At 44.4% G+C, this 13,982-nt stretch overlaps 1 protein-coding gene across 4 annotated transcripts in view; it reads left to right on the top strand.

Moving 5' to 3' along the window:
- The window catches only part of LOC147106636 (protein phosphatase 1 regulatory subunit 12A-like), a 305,116-nt gene that overhangs the window by 208,682 nt on the left and 82,452 nt on the right, over nt 1-13,982 (top strand). For 3 of the 4 annotated variants that reach the window (XM_086007657.1, XM_086007656.1, XM_086007658.1), the window contains exon 10: nt 11,322-11,534. In XM_086007657.1, the coding sequence (XP_085863783.1) occupies nt 11,322-11,534 (213 nt within the window). Of the gene's footprint in view, nt 1-8,153; nt 8,271-11,321; nt 11,535-13,982 lie in introns of all 4 variants that reach the window. The other variant, XM_086007660.1, reaches the window with a different exon arrangement.

Raw genomic sequence — 13,982 nt, 5'->3', positions numbered from 1 at the left:
GTTGTTTCTTGCGAAGGTTGCCGCGTTGTTTCTTGCGAAGATTGCCGCGTTGTTTCTTGCGAAGATTGCCATGCTTCTTGTGAAGATTGCCCTGTTGCTTTGCCGTGTTGTTTCTCGCGAAGATTGCCGCGTTGTTTCTTGCGAAGGTTGCCGCGTTGTTTCTTGCGAAGATTGCCGCGTTGTTTCTTGCGAAGATTGCCATGCTTCTTGTGAAGATTGCCCTGTTGCTTTGCCGTGTTGTTTCTTGTGAAGATTGCCGCGTTGTTTCTTTTGAAGATTGCTCTGTTGCTTCTTGTGATGATTGCTGCTTTGTTTCTTGTAAAGATTGCTGTGTTGTTTCTTGTGAAGATTGCCCTCTTGTTTCTTGTGAAGATTGCCGTGTTGTTTCTTGTGAAGATTGCCCTCTTGTTTCTTGTGAAGATTGCCCTTTTGTTTCTTGTGGAGATTGCCGTGTTGCTTCTTGTGGAGATTGCCGTGTTGCTCCTTGTGAAGATTGCCTTCTTGTTTCTTGTGAAGATTGCAGTGTTGCTTCTTGTGGAGATTGTTGCGTTGCTCCTTGTGAAGATTCCACTCTTGTTTCTTGTGAAGATTGCCCTTTTGTTTCTTGTGGAGATTGCTGTGTTGCTTCTTGTGAAGATTGCCGTGTTGTTTCTTGTGAAGATTGCCGCATTGTTTCTTGTGCACATTGCCGTGTTTTTTCTTGTGAAGAGTGTTGTGTTGTGTTCCTTGTGAAGATTGCTATGTTTCTTGTGAAGATTGCCGTGTTGTTTCTTGTGAAGATTGTCCACTTGTTTCTTGTGAAGATTGTCCACTTGTTTCTTGTGAAGATTGTCCACTTGTTTCTTGTGAAGATTGCCCTCTTGTTTCTTGTGAAGAGTGCCGACTTGTTTCTTGTGAAGATTGCTATGTTGTTTCTTGTGAAGATTGCCGCATTGTTTCTTGTGCACATTGCCGTGTTTTTTCTTGTGAAGAGTGTTGTGTTGTGTTCCTTGTGAAGATTGCTATGTTTCTTGTGAAGATTGCCGTGTTGTTTCTTGTGAAGATTTACACGTTGTTTCTTGTGTAGATTGCTGTGTTTCTTGTGAGATTGCTGTGTTGTTTGTTGTGAAGATTGCTGTATTTTTTGTGAAGATTGCTATGTTGTTTCTTGTGAAGATTGCTATGTTGTTTCTTGTGAAGATTGCTGAGTTGCTTCTTGTGGAGATTGCTGCGTTGCTCCTTGTGGAGATTGCTATGTTGTTTCTTGTGAAGATTGCTGTGTTTTCTTGTGAAGTTTGCCACTGTGTTTCTTGTGAAGATTGCTGTATTTTTTGTGAAGATTGTTGCTTTGTTTCTTTTGAAGGTTGTTGCTTTGTTTCTTTTGAAGATTGTCGCTTTGTTTCTCTCGTGAAGATTGCTGTGTTGTTTCTTGTGAAGATTGCTGTGTTGTTTCTTGTGAAGTTTGCCACTGTGTTTCTTGTGAAGATTGCTGTATTTTTTTGAAGATTGCTATGTTTCTTGTGAAGATTGCCCTCTTGTTTCTTGTGAAGATTGTCGTGTTGTTTCTTGTGAAGATTGCTGTGTTTCTTGTGAAGATTGCTGTGTTTCTTGTGAAGATTGCTGTGTTTCTTGTGAAGATTGCTGTGTTTCTTGTGAAGATTGCTGTGTTTCTTGTGAAGATTGCTGTGTTTCTTGTGAAGATTGCTGTGTTTCTTGTGAAGATTGCTGTGTTTCTTGTGAAGATTGCTGTGTTGCTTATGTAGTTTGCTATGTTGTTTCTTGAGAAGATTGCCTCATTGTTTCTTGTGAAGATTGCTGTGTTGTTCCTTGTGAAGTTTGCCACTGTGTCTGTTGTGAAGATTGCTGGATTTTTTGTGAAGATTGCTGTGTTGTTTCTTGTGAAGATTGCCTCGTTGTTTCTTGTGAAGATTGCCTCGTTGTTTCTTGTGAAGATTGCCTCGTTGTTTCTTGTGAAGATTGCCTCGTTGTTTCTTGTGAAGATTGCCTCGTTGTTTCTTGTGAAGATTGCCTCGTTGTTTCTTGTGAAGATTGCCGTGTTGATTCTTGTGAAGATTGCCGTGTTGTTTCTTGTGAAAATTCCTGTGTTGTTTCTTGTGAAGATTGCTGTGTTGTTTTTTGTGAAGAATGCTGGATATTTTGTGAAGATTGCAATGTTGTTTCTTGTGAAGATTGCTGTATTTTTTGTGAAGATTGTTGCTTTGTTTCTTTTGAAGATTGTCACGTTGTTTCTTGTGATGTTTGCCACTTTGTTCCTGGTGACCGTTGCTGTGTTGTTTCCTGTGTAGATTGCCGTGTTGTTTCTGGTGAAGATTGCCTCATTGTTTCTTGTGAAGATTGCCTCATTGTTTCTTGTGATGTTTACCACTTTGTACCTGGTGACCATTGCTGTGTTGTTTCCTGTGTAGATTGCTGTGTTGTTTCTTGTGAAGATTGCTGTGTTGTTTCTTGTGAAGTTTGCCACTGTGTTTCTTGTGAAGATTGCTGTATTTTTTCTGAAGATTGCTATGTTGTTTCTTGTGAAGATTGCCCTCTTGTTTCTTGTGAAGATTGTCGTGTTGTTTCTTGTGAAAATTGTTGTGTTGTTTCTTGTGAAGATTGCCGCTTTTTCTTGTGAAGATTGCCTCATTGTTTCTTGTGTAGATTGCTGTGTTGTTTCTTGTGGAGATTGCTGTGTTGTTTCTTGTGTAGATGGTTGTGTTTCTTGTGAAGATTGCTGTGTTTCTTGTGAAGATTGCTGTGTTGCTTATGAAGTTTGCTATGTTGTTTCTTGTGAAGATTGCTATGTAGCTTCTTGTGAAGATTGCCGCTTTTTGCATGTGAAGATTGCAGCTTTGCTTCTTATGAAGATTGCCTCATTGTTTCTTGTGATGATTGCCGTGTTGTTTCTTGTGAAGATTGCTGTGTTGTTTACTTGTTAAGATTGCCGTGTTGTTTCTTGTGAATATTGCCTCATTGTTTCTTGTGAAGATTGCTTGTGTTGTTTCTTGTGAAGATTGCTATGTTGTTACTTGTGAAGATTGCCGTGTTGTTTCTTGTGAAGATTGCCGTGTTGTTTCTTGTGAAGATTGCCTCATTGTTTCTTGTGAAGATTGCCGTGTTGTTTCTTGTGAAGATTGCCTCATTGTTTCTTGTGAAGATTGCTTGTGTTGTTTCTTGTGAAGATTGCTTGTGTTGTTTCTTGTGAAGATTGCTGTGTTGTTTCTTGTTAATATTGTCGTGTTGTTTCTTGTGAAGATTGTCGTGTTGTTTCTTGTGAAGATTGCTGTGTTGTTTCTTGTGAAGATTGCTGTGTTGTTTCTTGTGAATATTGTCGTGTTGTTTCTTGTGAAGATTGCCATCTTGTTTCTTGTGAAGACTGCCGTCTTGTTTCTTGTGAAGATTGCCGTGTTGTTTCTTGTGAAGATTGCCGTGTTGTTTCTTGTGAAGATTGCCTCATTGTTTCTTGTGAAGATTGCTTGTGTTGTTTCTTGTGAAGATTGCTATGTTGTTACTTGTGAAGATTGCCGTGTTGTTTCTTGTGAAGATTGCCTCATTGTTTCTTGTGAAGATTGCTTGTGTTGTTTCTTGTGAAGATTGCTTGTGTTGTTTCTTGTGAAGATTGCCGTGTTGTTTCTTGTGAAGATTGCCACATTGTTTCTTGTGATGTTTGCCGCTTTGTTCCTGGTGACCATTGCCGTGTTGTTTCTTGTGAAGATTGCCTCATTGTTTCTTGTGAAGATTGCCTCATTGTTTCTTGTGAAGATTGCTATGTTGTTTCTTGTGAACATTGCTTGTGTTGTGTCTTGTGAAGATTGCTATGATGTTTCTTGTGAAGATTGCCATGTTGTTTCTTGTGAAGATTGCCGTGTTGTTTCTTGTTAGGTTGCCGTGTTGTGTCTTGTGAAGATTGCTATGATGTTTCTTGTGAAGATTGCCCTGCTGTTTCTTGTGAAGATTGCTGTATTTTTTGTGAAGATTGCTATGTTGTTTCTTGTAAAGATTGCCCTCTTCTTTCTTGTGAAGATTGCCGTCTTGTTTCTTGTGAAGACTGCCGTCTTGTTTCTTGTGAAGATTGCCGTGTTGTTTCTTGTGAAGATTGCCGTGTTGTTTCTTGTGAAGATTGCCTCATTGTTTCTTGTGAAGATTGCTTGTGTTGTTTCTTGTGAAGATTGCTATGTTGTTACTTGTGAAGATTCCTGTGTTGTTTCTTGTGAAGATTGCCTCATTGTTTCTTGTGAAGATTGCCTCATTGTTTCTTGTGAAGATTGCTATGTTGTTTCTTGTGAACATTGCTTGTGTTGTGTCTTGTGAAGATTGCTATGATGTTTCTTGTGAAGATTGCCCTGCTGTTTCTTGTGAAGATTGCTGTATTTTTTGTGAAGATTGCTATGTTGTTTCTTGTGAAGATTGCCCTCTTCTTTCTTGTAAAGATTGCCCTCTTCTTTCTTGTGAAGATTGCCGTCTTGTTTCTTGTGAAGACTGCCGTCTTGTTTCTTGTGAAGATTGCCGTGTTGTTTCTTGTGAAGATTGCCGTGTTGTTTCTTGTGAAGATTGCCGTGTTGTTTCTTGTGAAGATTGTCGTGTTGTTTCTTGTGAAGATTGCCGCTTTTTTCTTGTGAAGATTGCTATGTTGTTTCTTGTGGAGATTGCTGCGTTGCTCCTTGTGGAGATTGCTGTGTTGTTTCTTGTGAAGATTGCCGTGTTGTTTCTTGTGTAGATTGCCGCATTGTTTCTTGTGAGATTGCCGCATTGTTTCTTGTGAGATTGCTGTGTTTCTGGAGAAGCTTGCTGCATTGTTTCTTGTGTAGATTGCTGTGTTGTTCCTTGTGTAGATTGCTGTGTTGTTTCTTGTGAAGATTGCTTTGTTGTTTCTTGTGAAGATTGCTGTGTTGTTTCTGTTGAAGATTGCTGTGTTGTTCCTCGTGAAGATTGCCGCTTTTTTCCTTGTGAAGATTGCCGCTTTGTTTCTTGTGAAGATTGCTGTGTTGTTTCTTGTGAAGATTGCTGTTGTTTGTTGTGAAGATTGCCGCATTGCTTCTTGTGAAGATTGCTGTGTTTCTGGAGAAGATTGCCGCATGGTTTCTGGAGAAGATTGCCGCATTGCTTCTTGTGAAGATTGCTGTGTGTCTTGTGAAGATTTATGTGTTGTTTCTTGTGAAGATTGCTGTGTTGTTTCTTGTGAAGATTGCTTTGTTGTCTCTTGTGAAGATGGCATTGTTGTTTCTTGTGAAGATAGCCCTGTTGTTTCTTGTGAAGATAGCCCTGTTGTTTCTTGTGAAGATAGCCATGTTGTTTCTTGTGAAGATAGCCCTGTTGTGAAGATTGCCGTGTTGTTTCTGGTGAAGATTGCTGTGTTGTTTCTTGTGACGAAAGCTGTGTTGTTTCTTGTGAAGATTGCTGTTGTTTGTTGTGAAGATTGCCGCATTGCTTCTTGTGAAGATTGCTGTGTTTCTTGTGAAGATTGCTGTGTTGTTTCTTGTGAAGATTGCTGTTATTTCTTGTGAAGATTGCTGTGTTCCTTGTGAAGATTGGTATGTTTCTTGTGAAGATTGCTGTGTTTCTTGTGAAGATGGCTTTGTTGTTCCTTGTGAAGATTGCCGTGTTGTTTCTTGTGAAGATTGCTGTATTTCTTGTGAAGACTGCTGTGTACTTTCTTGTGAAGATGGCTTTGTTGTTCCTTGTGAAGATTGCTGTGTTGTTTCTTGTGAAGATTGCTGTATTTCTTGTGAAGATTGCTGTGTTGTTCCTTGTGAAGATTGCTGTGTTCCTTGTGAAGATTGCTATGTTGTTTCTTGTGAAGACTGCTGTGTACTTTCTTGTGAAGATGGCTTTGTTGTTTCTTGTGAAGATTGCCGTGTTGTTTCTCTTATAGTTTTTTGTTTTTCATACAGATCCCAGCATCTGCAACATTCGACCCCTTGTGACCCCACCTCATTGTTCTTTGATGTCATGTTTTCCTGACTGACCTGTTTGGACACCATTCACACCTTTGATTGCTGTGATTATCTCTCTGCCGAGGTGTGATTAAGGGCAGTTAGAAAGATTACCTGTAATCATCTGGCAGCGTTCTCTGACTATATATGCTGTGCCTATATGCATCTCTTCACTTCACCTGACGAAGGATCAGCGCTCCGAAAGCTTGTGATTTCAAATAAAGCTGTTGGACTATAACCTGGTGTTGTGTGACTTCTCGCATTTGTCCACTCCAGTCCAACACCGGCAACTCCACATCATGGTTTCTTGTGAAGATTGCTGTGTTGTTTCTTGTGAAGATTGCTGTGTTTCTTGTGAAGATTGCTGTGTTGATTGCTGTGAAGATAGCTTTGTTTCTTGTGAAGAAAGCTGTGTTGTTTCTTGTGAAGATTGCTGTGTTGTTTCTTGTGAAGATTGCCGTGTTGTTGTGAAGAGTGCCCCGTTGTTTTTTGCTTGACAGTTTGCTGCATTTTTTATTGTGAGTAATGATGCTTGCATGGACACTCAGAGAGTAATATTAACCCGCCACGGCAGCAGGGTAGTGTTGGGGGTTTTTAAATTGGTAAATATCTGAACCCGACCCAACCCTCTCCATGAATTTGTCTCTTTCCTGGTGAGATTAGGGGCCTCCGAGTAATATTTTAATATGGCTCAGTTCCTCAGATTTTGGGATCCCTCTGAATTTAGTGGGATTAGGCCTAGTTTCCCAGAGCTCTGGAAACGTGGCAGCTAAAGGGAAACAGGGTCTCTGATTCCAGCAGACGAATGCTTTTCCAGCATTACCTGTGGGCCAGGAGTAGAAGTGCTTTCCCCCCCTTGCCGCTCCATCAAATTTTCTGCTTAGATCTGCCGACCCTCCCCACTCCCTCCTGCCCCGATCTGCCGACCCTGCCCACCCATCTCCGCCCCCGATCTGCCGACCCTCCCCACCCCCTCCGCCCCCAATCTGCCGACCTTTCCCCCCCCCCCCGGCCCCCGATGTGCCGACCCCTCCTGGCCAGCCTCTTCCGCCGACCCTCACCTCAATGTCCTAATCTTTCAACAACAACAACTCCCCACCATGCCCCGATCTTTACTGATCGACGGGGACTGTTCCCAGTGGTCTCCGGCTGCAGCTGTCTACCACTGGCTTTCCCGCCCGACAGATGGCCTTTAAATCTGGCTGGCTGCCGGGTGGGAAACAGAGTAAAAAACTAATGATGAGGCCCCGCCATTAAATATGGCTGGACCTCTGCGTTCCTGCATTTCCCTGTTCCCTCCCCCCCGCCACCTACCCCCCCCCCCCCCCCCCCGCACAAAATGTGCCACCGCTTCCTCCTCGTAAATATCTGGGCCTAGGATTCTGTGCACATGGGTGTCCTTGTCAGGAAGCCTCACTGTGAATCACCATCTCTTATCAGAGGCATCGCACTGGGGCATGTCTGTCAACATTTTCAATATAATCTTTTTTTAAAAATTAGCTGTGCTTCCCTGATGACTCGGTGGAGGAATTCGTGGTATATGAGTCACACAAGGTACAAGGCTCCATCCGTGGTCTGTCTTGGACTCGCAGCTGTATTTTAAATATTGTTTGGCCTTTATGCTTACCCTTTTCTGGGAAGAAATGTTTAAGGATTTTTTGGGGGGGCTAAAGCAATCTTAAAAAGTACACGATCCTATTGTAAGACACCAGGTCCTCCACGGTGGTAGATGCAGTCATCAGGTGATCCAGTCTATTCTGCTGCTGCCCTGTGCAGTCTGGAGTACAGGAATCGATGCTTGGTGAGTTAAGGGACTCACTCAATCGCACTTCTCCGTCTGCCAATGTACAGTAATGGTGGCCCAAGTGGAAATGTGAGCATGCTCATATGTTGAAATCATTTTTAATTAGGAAAACTAATTCCTCTTTTTTTTTTAAGAGTCAAAACTCTGCCAGATGTTGTTCCACTAATAACTGCTCCCTGATTTATTTAGGTATTGACTGAGGAATGATACAGTGATACGGAAGGTTTAATTCATTGAATGGCTTGCATGACTCATTGTTCTTTTTGGGATTTAATTGATCAAGACGTTCATTTATATCAAGGCCGTAATGTTATCTGCAGAATGAGGATGCGTTCTGGTCTATTTGTCCTTCCTTTGTGCCCTTTCTTGCCTCCCTTTCTTTCTCTCACTCTCACCCATACCTCACTTGCCTTTCTCTTTTTCTCCTCTGGCTCCAGTTTGACTTCATTACTCCTTTCCTACCTTTTTGTCAGCCAAGTGACCCAACGTCTTGGCGACAGGGCCTGCGCAAAACCGGCATTGTCCTGGTCCCCCAGAGAGGTCAAAGAGCAGCGGTGAGCTTCTTGCATGTTGAGGTTTCCCATCTCGGTGGAGCTTTTGGTGTGCTGCATGCGCACGTGGTTTGTCTTGCTTTTCTCTTGGTCTTCCTCCTCTTTTAACCTCCTAAATTTTAGACAAACCTCCTCCTGCAAATCGGAGCCAATCTAACTTCTCATTTCTCAATGAGAGTAAAAGAAACTCTAGAAATCTACAAGCTAATCTGTTAACCTTGTACGTTCTCATAGATGCCCTGTCTTTTTATCCGCATCCCACACATTCCTGAATTTGGTCAATCAGGAAATTGCTCTACAATGCACAACCTCAGTATGACTCTCACAGGCTGCATGAGGGGCGGGTAAACATGCATTGGGCGTTGAGTGTTCTCCCCCTTTCATCTCACCTACCTTCCTTCATGTGGATAGGACTGGATTGTTGAAGCGAGAGGGAATGTGACCTCATTGAAAGCAAGTGTTGCTCATTTATTGCATACTAAGGGTGAAAAAGAGGTTTAATGCCACACTGGTTGCCTTTTTAAAATAGATTGAGGTGTATTGCGAGGATACTGGGGGCTAATGTGTTATATTGGAACATGGAAATGTACAGGACAATAAGAGGCTTTTGCAGTCCATCTGGCTGATCCCAAGGTTTAGAAAGTACCACACACAATTCTATCTCTCTTGCCTCTAGCTTGCTTTCTCTGCTAAGTATCTGTGCCACTCCATCTTGAATCTGCCCTCACTATTCACCTCCACTGTCTATCTCGTACATATATTCACCACCCTCTCTAAAGTAGTTAAATCCAAACTGTTCTTCCCTATTCCAAGCATGAGCTTCTGTCCCTTTATAGCAGTTAGTGACTGCCAAAGATATTATAAGGCTTCAATCGTCAATACTCCTTAGAATCTCTTCTGAGCCATTTGAAGCCACTTATTTCTCCAGTGTAGATATTCCCAGCTTCTGTAGTCTCTCCATGCCCAGGTGCCTAATCTAAAGTATCAATTACCGTTATCTAAGATGTCCCTGCTGTGACGTGGCGGCCAGAAATGTACTCTGCACTCCAGGTGGGGCCAGGCCAGTGCTTTGTACAAGTTCATTATTCATTCCCGAGACCTGTTCTCTTTACTGGCATTATGCATTGATAGTTTCAACAAGCTACTCACAAGAACCCCCACCCCACCCCGCCGAGATCTCTCCTCTCTTGTGCCCTGCAGTCTAATACTATGCATCATGTACTCCCACTGTTTATTCTTCTTTTGCACTTTCGACATCTGCCACTATTTGGCCCAACTTCACAGACTGTCCATATCTCTCTGGTCCTACATTCGGTTATTTGTAGCTACTCTTCCACAGATTTGGTATTATCAGCAAACTTACACAGCTTTGATTCTGTTCCAAGTTTCATATCCTTTTGGAACATTGTGAGCAACTATGACCTGAACACTGATCCCTGAGGCACATGACTAATAATCCACCTGTAGAAACAATCCAGGGGCAATGAAAGTTGCGCAGGCCATCAAAGACCAGCAGGGAACCTGCACACAACCATGAGAAACTACAGCTCTCAGGAAAACATTTAGGATCCATGTGAGCCTAAATATGGCTGTGCTCTCCCCTGTATCTGACTGGCTGCAGTTAAAATGCACAACTTTTAGTTCCTTCGTTGCTTTTAGTCCCTTAATTGGTGCGTGTTCCCTCTCGGCCCCCTGATTGGTGCGTGTTCCCTCTCAGTCCCCTGATTGGTGCGTGTTCCCTCTCGGCCCCCTGATTGGTGCGTGTTCCCTCTCGGCCCCCTGATTGGTGCGTGTTCCCTCTCGGCCCCCTGATTGGTGCGCGTTCCCTCTCGGTCCCCTGATTGGTGCGCGTTCCCTCTCAGTCCCCTGATTGGTGCGTGTTCCCTTTCGGCCCCCTGATTGGTGCGTGTTCCCTCTTGGCCCCCTGATTGGTGCGTGTTCCCTTTCGGCCCCCTGATTGGTGCGTGTTCCCTCTCGGCCCCCTGATTGGTGCGTGTTCCCTCTCGGCCCCCTGATTGGTGCGCATTCCCTCTCAATCCCCTGATTGGTGCGCATTCCCTCTCAGTCCCCTGATTGCTGTGAATTTACTCTCGGACCCCTGGTTGCCACTCAAATAATTTTTACACTCAAAACATTTGCACGGATTTGCCCTCAGACCATCCCTGGGGCTCAGCCGCTTCTGAATTAGAAGCAGCCGTAGTAACTATATCCAGAACACTTTAGGCACAGGAGGACTCTGAAAAACGATTGCTAATTATTGGCGGGGGCGAGACTTCCTCTGGCCGCCATTGTGAAGAAAATCTTGAAGGTCTTCGAAAAGAACTTCACTGGAACTATTAGTCATTAGATGTTTTTGCCACGTTTACGATGTTGCCAACACATATTGACCAGAGGAAATCTTCCCCGCTGTATTTAGTGCTTTTTTTTTATGGTTCAGAATGTATTTTTGTTTGGGGGATGGCTGCAGCTTGCTGGAGGTGCTTCTCTCCTTTCTGAGGTTGAGTTCTTGAGGTTACCACACACATCAAAGAGCTCTTTTGTCCGATTTCTGCTGTACTGGAAGGGCGGCAGAGGACCGTGCAGGAGGATGTTCGACCACTCCCGCCTCTGATGTCAAGCGGGAGGTAAGCTCCTCCTACCTCTGCCAGCTTTTCATTTTGTTTGGCTACGCTTCCGGTTGACCAGGCCGCATTTCGCTTCCATTGGCCGTGAGGTAGTTCGGTTACGGGAGAGTGGCAAGAAACAGAATGGGAGACTAAGGGAGATGAGCCTCCCCCCGCTACCCCTAATGTCAAAATAGTAAGCCCATCCTACTCCTGATGTTAGAAAGGTGGGGTGGTGCCTCCCACTGCTGTAATCATAGGCAGCTCAGTCCCTTCTCCACCACTGTTGTCAATGGGAGGTAAGCCTCCTACGTCTGCTGGCTTATTTTATTTTCCGGCTATGCTTCAGCGGGTTGTTTTCTGCTCCATTGGTCATTCCTCCGGCTTGAGGTGGTTGAGTTATGGCTGACAGCTCCCATCACTTAATAAACTCTTTACTTTGCGCACCCAGTTTACAGGCCCTGCCGCCAAAACGGCTGCCCAGGACGAGGAGAAGAAGGAGCAGCAGTCCCCGGCTGCGTGGCGCACCCACCTCCGCAAAACGGGCAGCTACGGAGCCCTCAACAACTTGCAGCCCCCGCTGGAGGAGCAGAAAGGAAAAGAGACAGGCATCGTCCGGTCAGCATCTAGTCCCAAGCTGGCTCTGGCTGAATCCAAGGAGAAGGTACGTGAGAGGAATGTTTGTGGCCATCACTTGAGAGGGAGGCTTCAGTCTATCTTGTTCTTAGTCAGTTCCCTACCTGGTATTGTCGTGGCCTGGCAGGTGGGTTGGTAACCAGAGGGCACAGATTTAAGATATTGGCGAAAGAGCCGGTTGAGAACTTTTTTTTATATAGCGCGTTGTTATGATCTGGAATGCATTGCCTGACAGGGTGATGGACGTATATTCAACAATAACTTTCAAAAGGGAATTGGATTATATATTTATATACAGGAAACATTTGCAGTGCTGTGAGGAAAGAGCAGGGGAGCGGAACCAATTACGATAGCAAAACACTGCGGATGCTGGAAATCCGAAATAACAACAGAAAATGCTGGAAAAAACTCAGCCGGCCAGGCAACATCCGTGGAGAGAGAAATAGAGTCAACGTTTCAGGTCGAAACCCTTCGTCAGGACTGAAAAAACACAGGAAATGAAACAGATTAAAAGGCCAGTTTGGGGGCTTGGAAATGGGGATGAAAGAACAATTAGATGGCTCTTTGAAAGAGCTGGCACAGGTATGATGGGCTGAATGGCCGCCTTCTGTGCTGCTCACTCTCCAGATCCTTCTACCCTCACCAGGACAGATCACTGGATAATAACCAGGAGCAGAGACCAGGGAGATTTCCCGCCCCTCTGAAAAGCCAGGGCACTGAAGCCAATTGTAGCATCTTTATTGTCACTGAAGCTGCCATCAGCGTACTCAGCACACAGGGCACCAACTCCCTGAGAGAGAGAGAGAGACAATTTCTCCTATGTAGAGGGAGAAATCATGTGCTCAGAGTTCAGGTTTTCCCCACATAGAGAGAAGCCAGCCTCTCGACAGAGCGAGCACAAAGGGCAGCCACTCCCTTAGAGAGCAAAGGGCAGCCACTCCCTCGCAGCGCGAGCAAGAGCTAATGGAAGTCAGCTGCTCCATAACCGAGAGAAAGAGCGAAGGCCAGCCTCACTCTTCTGCGATGAAAGAAAGAACAGGGGCTCCCACAGAATGAGAGAACATGCATGGCTGGCTACTCTCAGCGAGAGAGCAGAGGCCAGTGTTTGTGTGTGTGAGAGAGATAGAGAGGGGAGGGAAGTAGGAACAGCACACGTGTACGGAGGTCGGACACTCCCCCACACAGGGAAAGTGAGTGTGCAAGCAAATGTCAGTGCTCAGAGGGAGGAGAAGGACAGACACTCCCACTCAAAGAGCATGCACCATGGTTCCTGCAGTCTAAATGCAGTTCTGAGTGGAGATGGGACCATATCACAAAAGTGTCCCTAGGTTATCATTAGTTGGCTATAGGATGGCTGGTGTAAGAAGTGGAAAAATGTTACACTTGTGAAAAAGGGGTTGGGCCTGAGGCACATTGTATCTCATATCTGCTACATCTTTTCTGCGAGTAGTCCACGGAACTTTATAGTCATTAATTAACTCTGCATTGAACCTGTGCATTACTTGCAGCAGGAATGCTTGATGGGCCAGTATGGAGGTGGTTAACTGTGCGTCGAATCCCTGCTCTACTTGTTCTGGGAGCACTTACTGGAGCAGAGTAGAGGTTGCTTTGCTCTGCACCTACCTTAAGCTGCACCTTGTCTGAGAGTGTTCATGGGGCATTGGCAATGGATCTTTTTACCTAACCTGTGCTGTACCTCAGCTGGGAGTGCTTCATGGAGCAGTATAAATGGAGCATAACTGCCTTTAACTGCTGTATCTTAACTGGAGGCACTTGGCACGACAGTGTAGATGGATTTTTAAATCTGCATCTAATCTCTGTTGTACAGTACCTGGCCTGGGAGTCCTTGATAGGGTAGTGTTGAAGGAGCTTTACCCGCCATCTAATCCCTAGTGTGCTGGGAGTGCTTCTTGGGATAGTATAGAGGTAGCTGTTCTCAGCATCGAATCTACTCTGTTCCTGGCTTTGAAGTGCTTGTTAGTACAGTATAGAGGGAGCTTTACTTTCCAACTAGTCCATGCTGTACCTGATTAGAGTGTGCTTAATGGAACAGTCTAAAGTGACTTTTGTCTCAGCATCTAATCTTTGGTGTATCTGACCTGGGTGTGCTTCATAGTCAGGGCTGAAGGAGCTTTACTCGGTACCTAATTAGCTTTACTCTGCATCTAAACTGTGTTATAGTTGAGCTTGATGGGATACAGTGCAGTATCTAACCTGTGCTGCACTTTACCTGGGTGTTTGATGAGATAGTGTAGAGAAGGTTTTACAGTGCATTAAACATATACTGTACATAGCCTGGGAGTGCTTGATGGAGCATTGTGAAAGCAATTTTTCTCTCTCTAACCTGATCTGAGACTTCTCGGTGAAACAGTGTGGATCAAGCTGTGATATCGCTGATGAGAGTGGTTGATGGGGTAGATCAATGCAGAGGCATCTTTCCTCCACATCATGAACCTATGCTATACCTACCTGGAAC

Source organism: Somniosus microcephalus, chromosome 15 (genome assembly GCF_052327205.1).
Source record: "Somniosus microcephalus isolate GS21.2 chromosome 15, FLI_Smic_1.0, whole genome shotgun sequence".
NCBI lineage: Eukaryota > Metazoa > Chordata > Chondrichthyes > Squaliformes > Somniosidae > Somniosus > Somniosus microcephalus.
The sequence above is the reverse complement of the archived record's forward strand: the minus strand, read 5'-3'. Positions and strand labels throughout refer to the sequence as shown.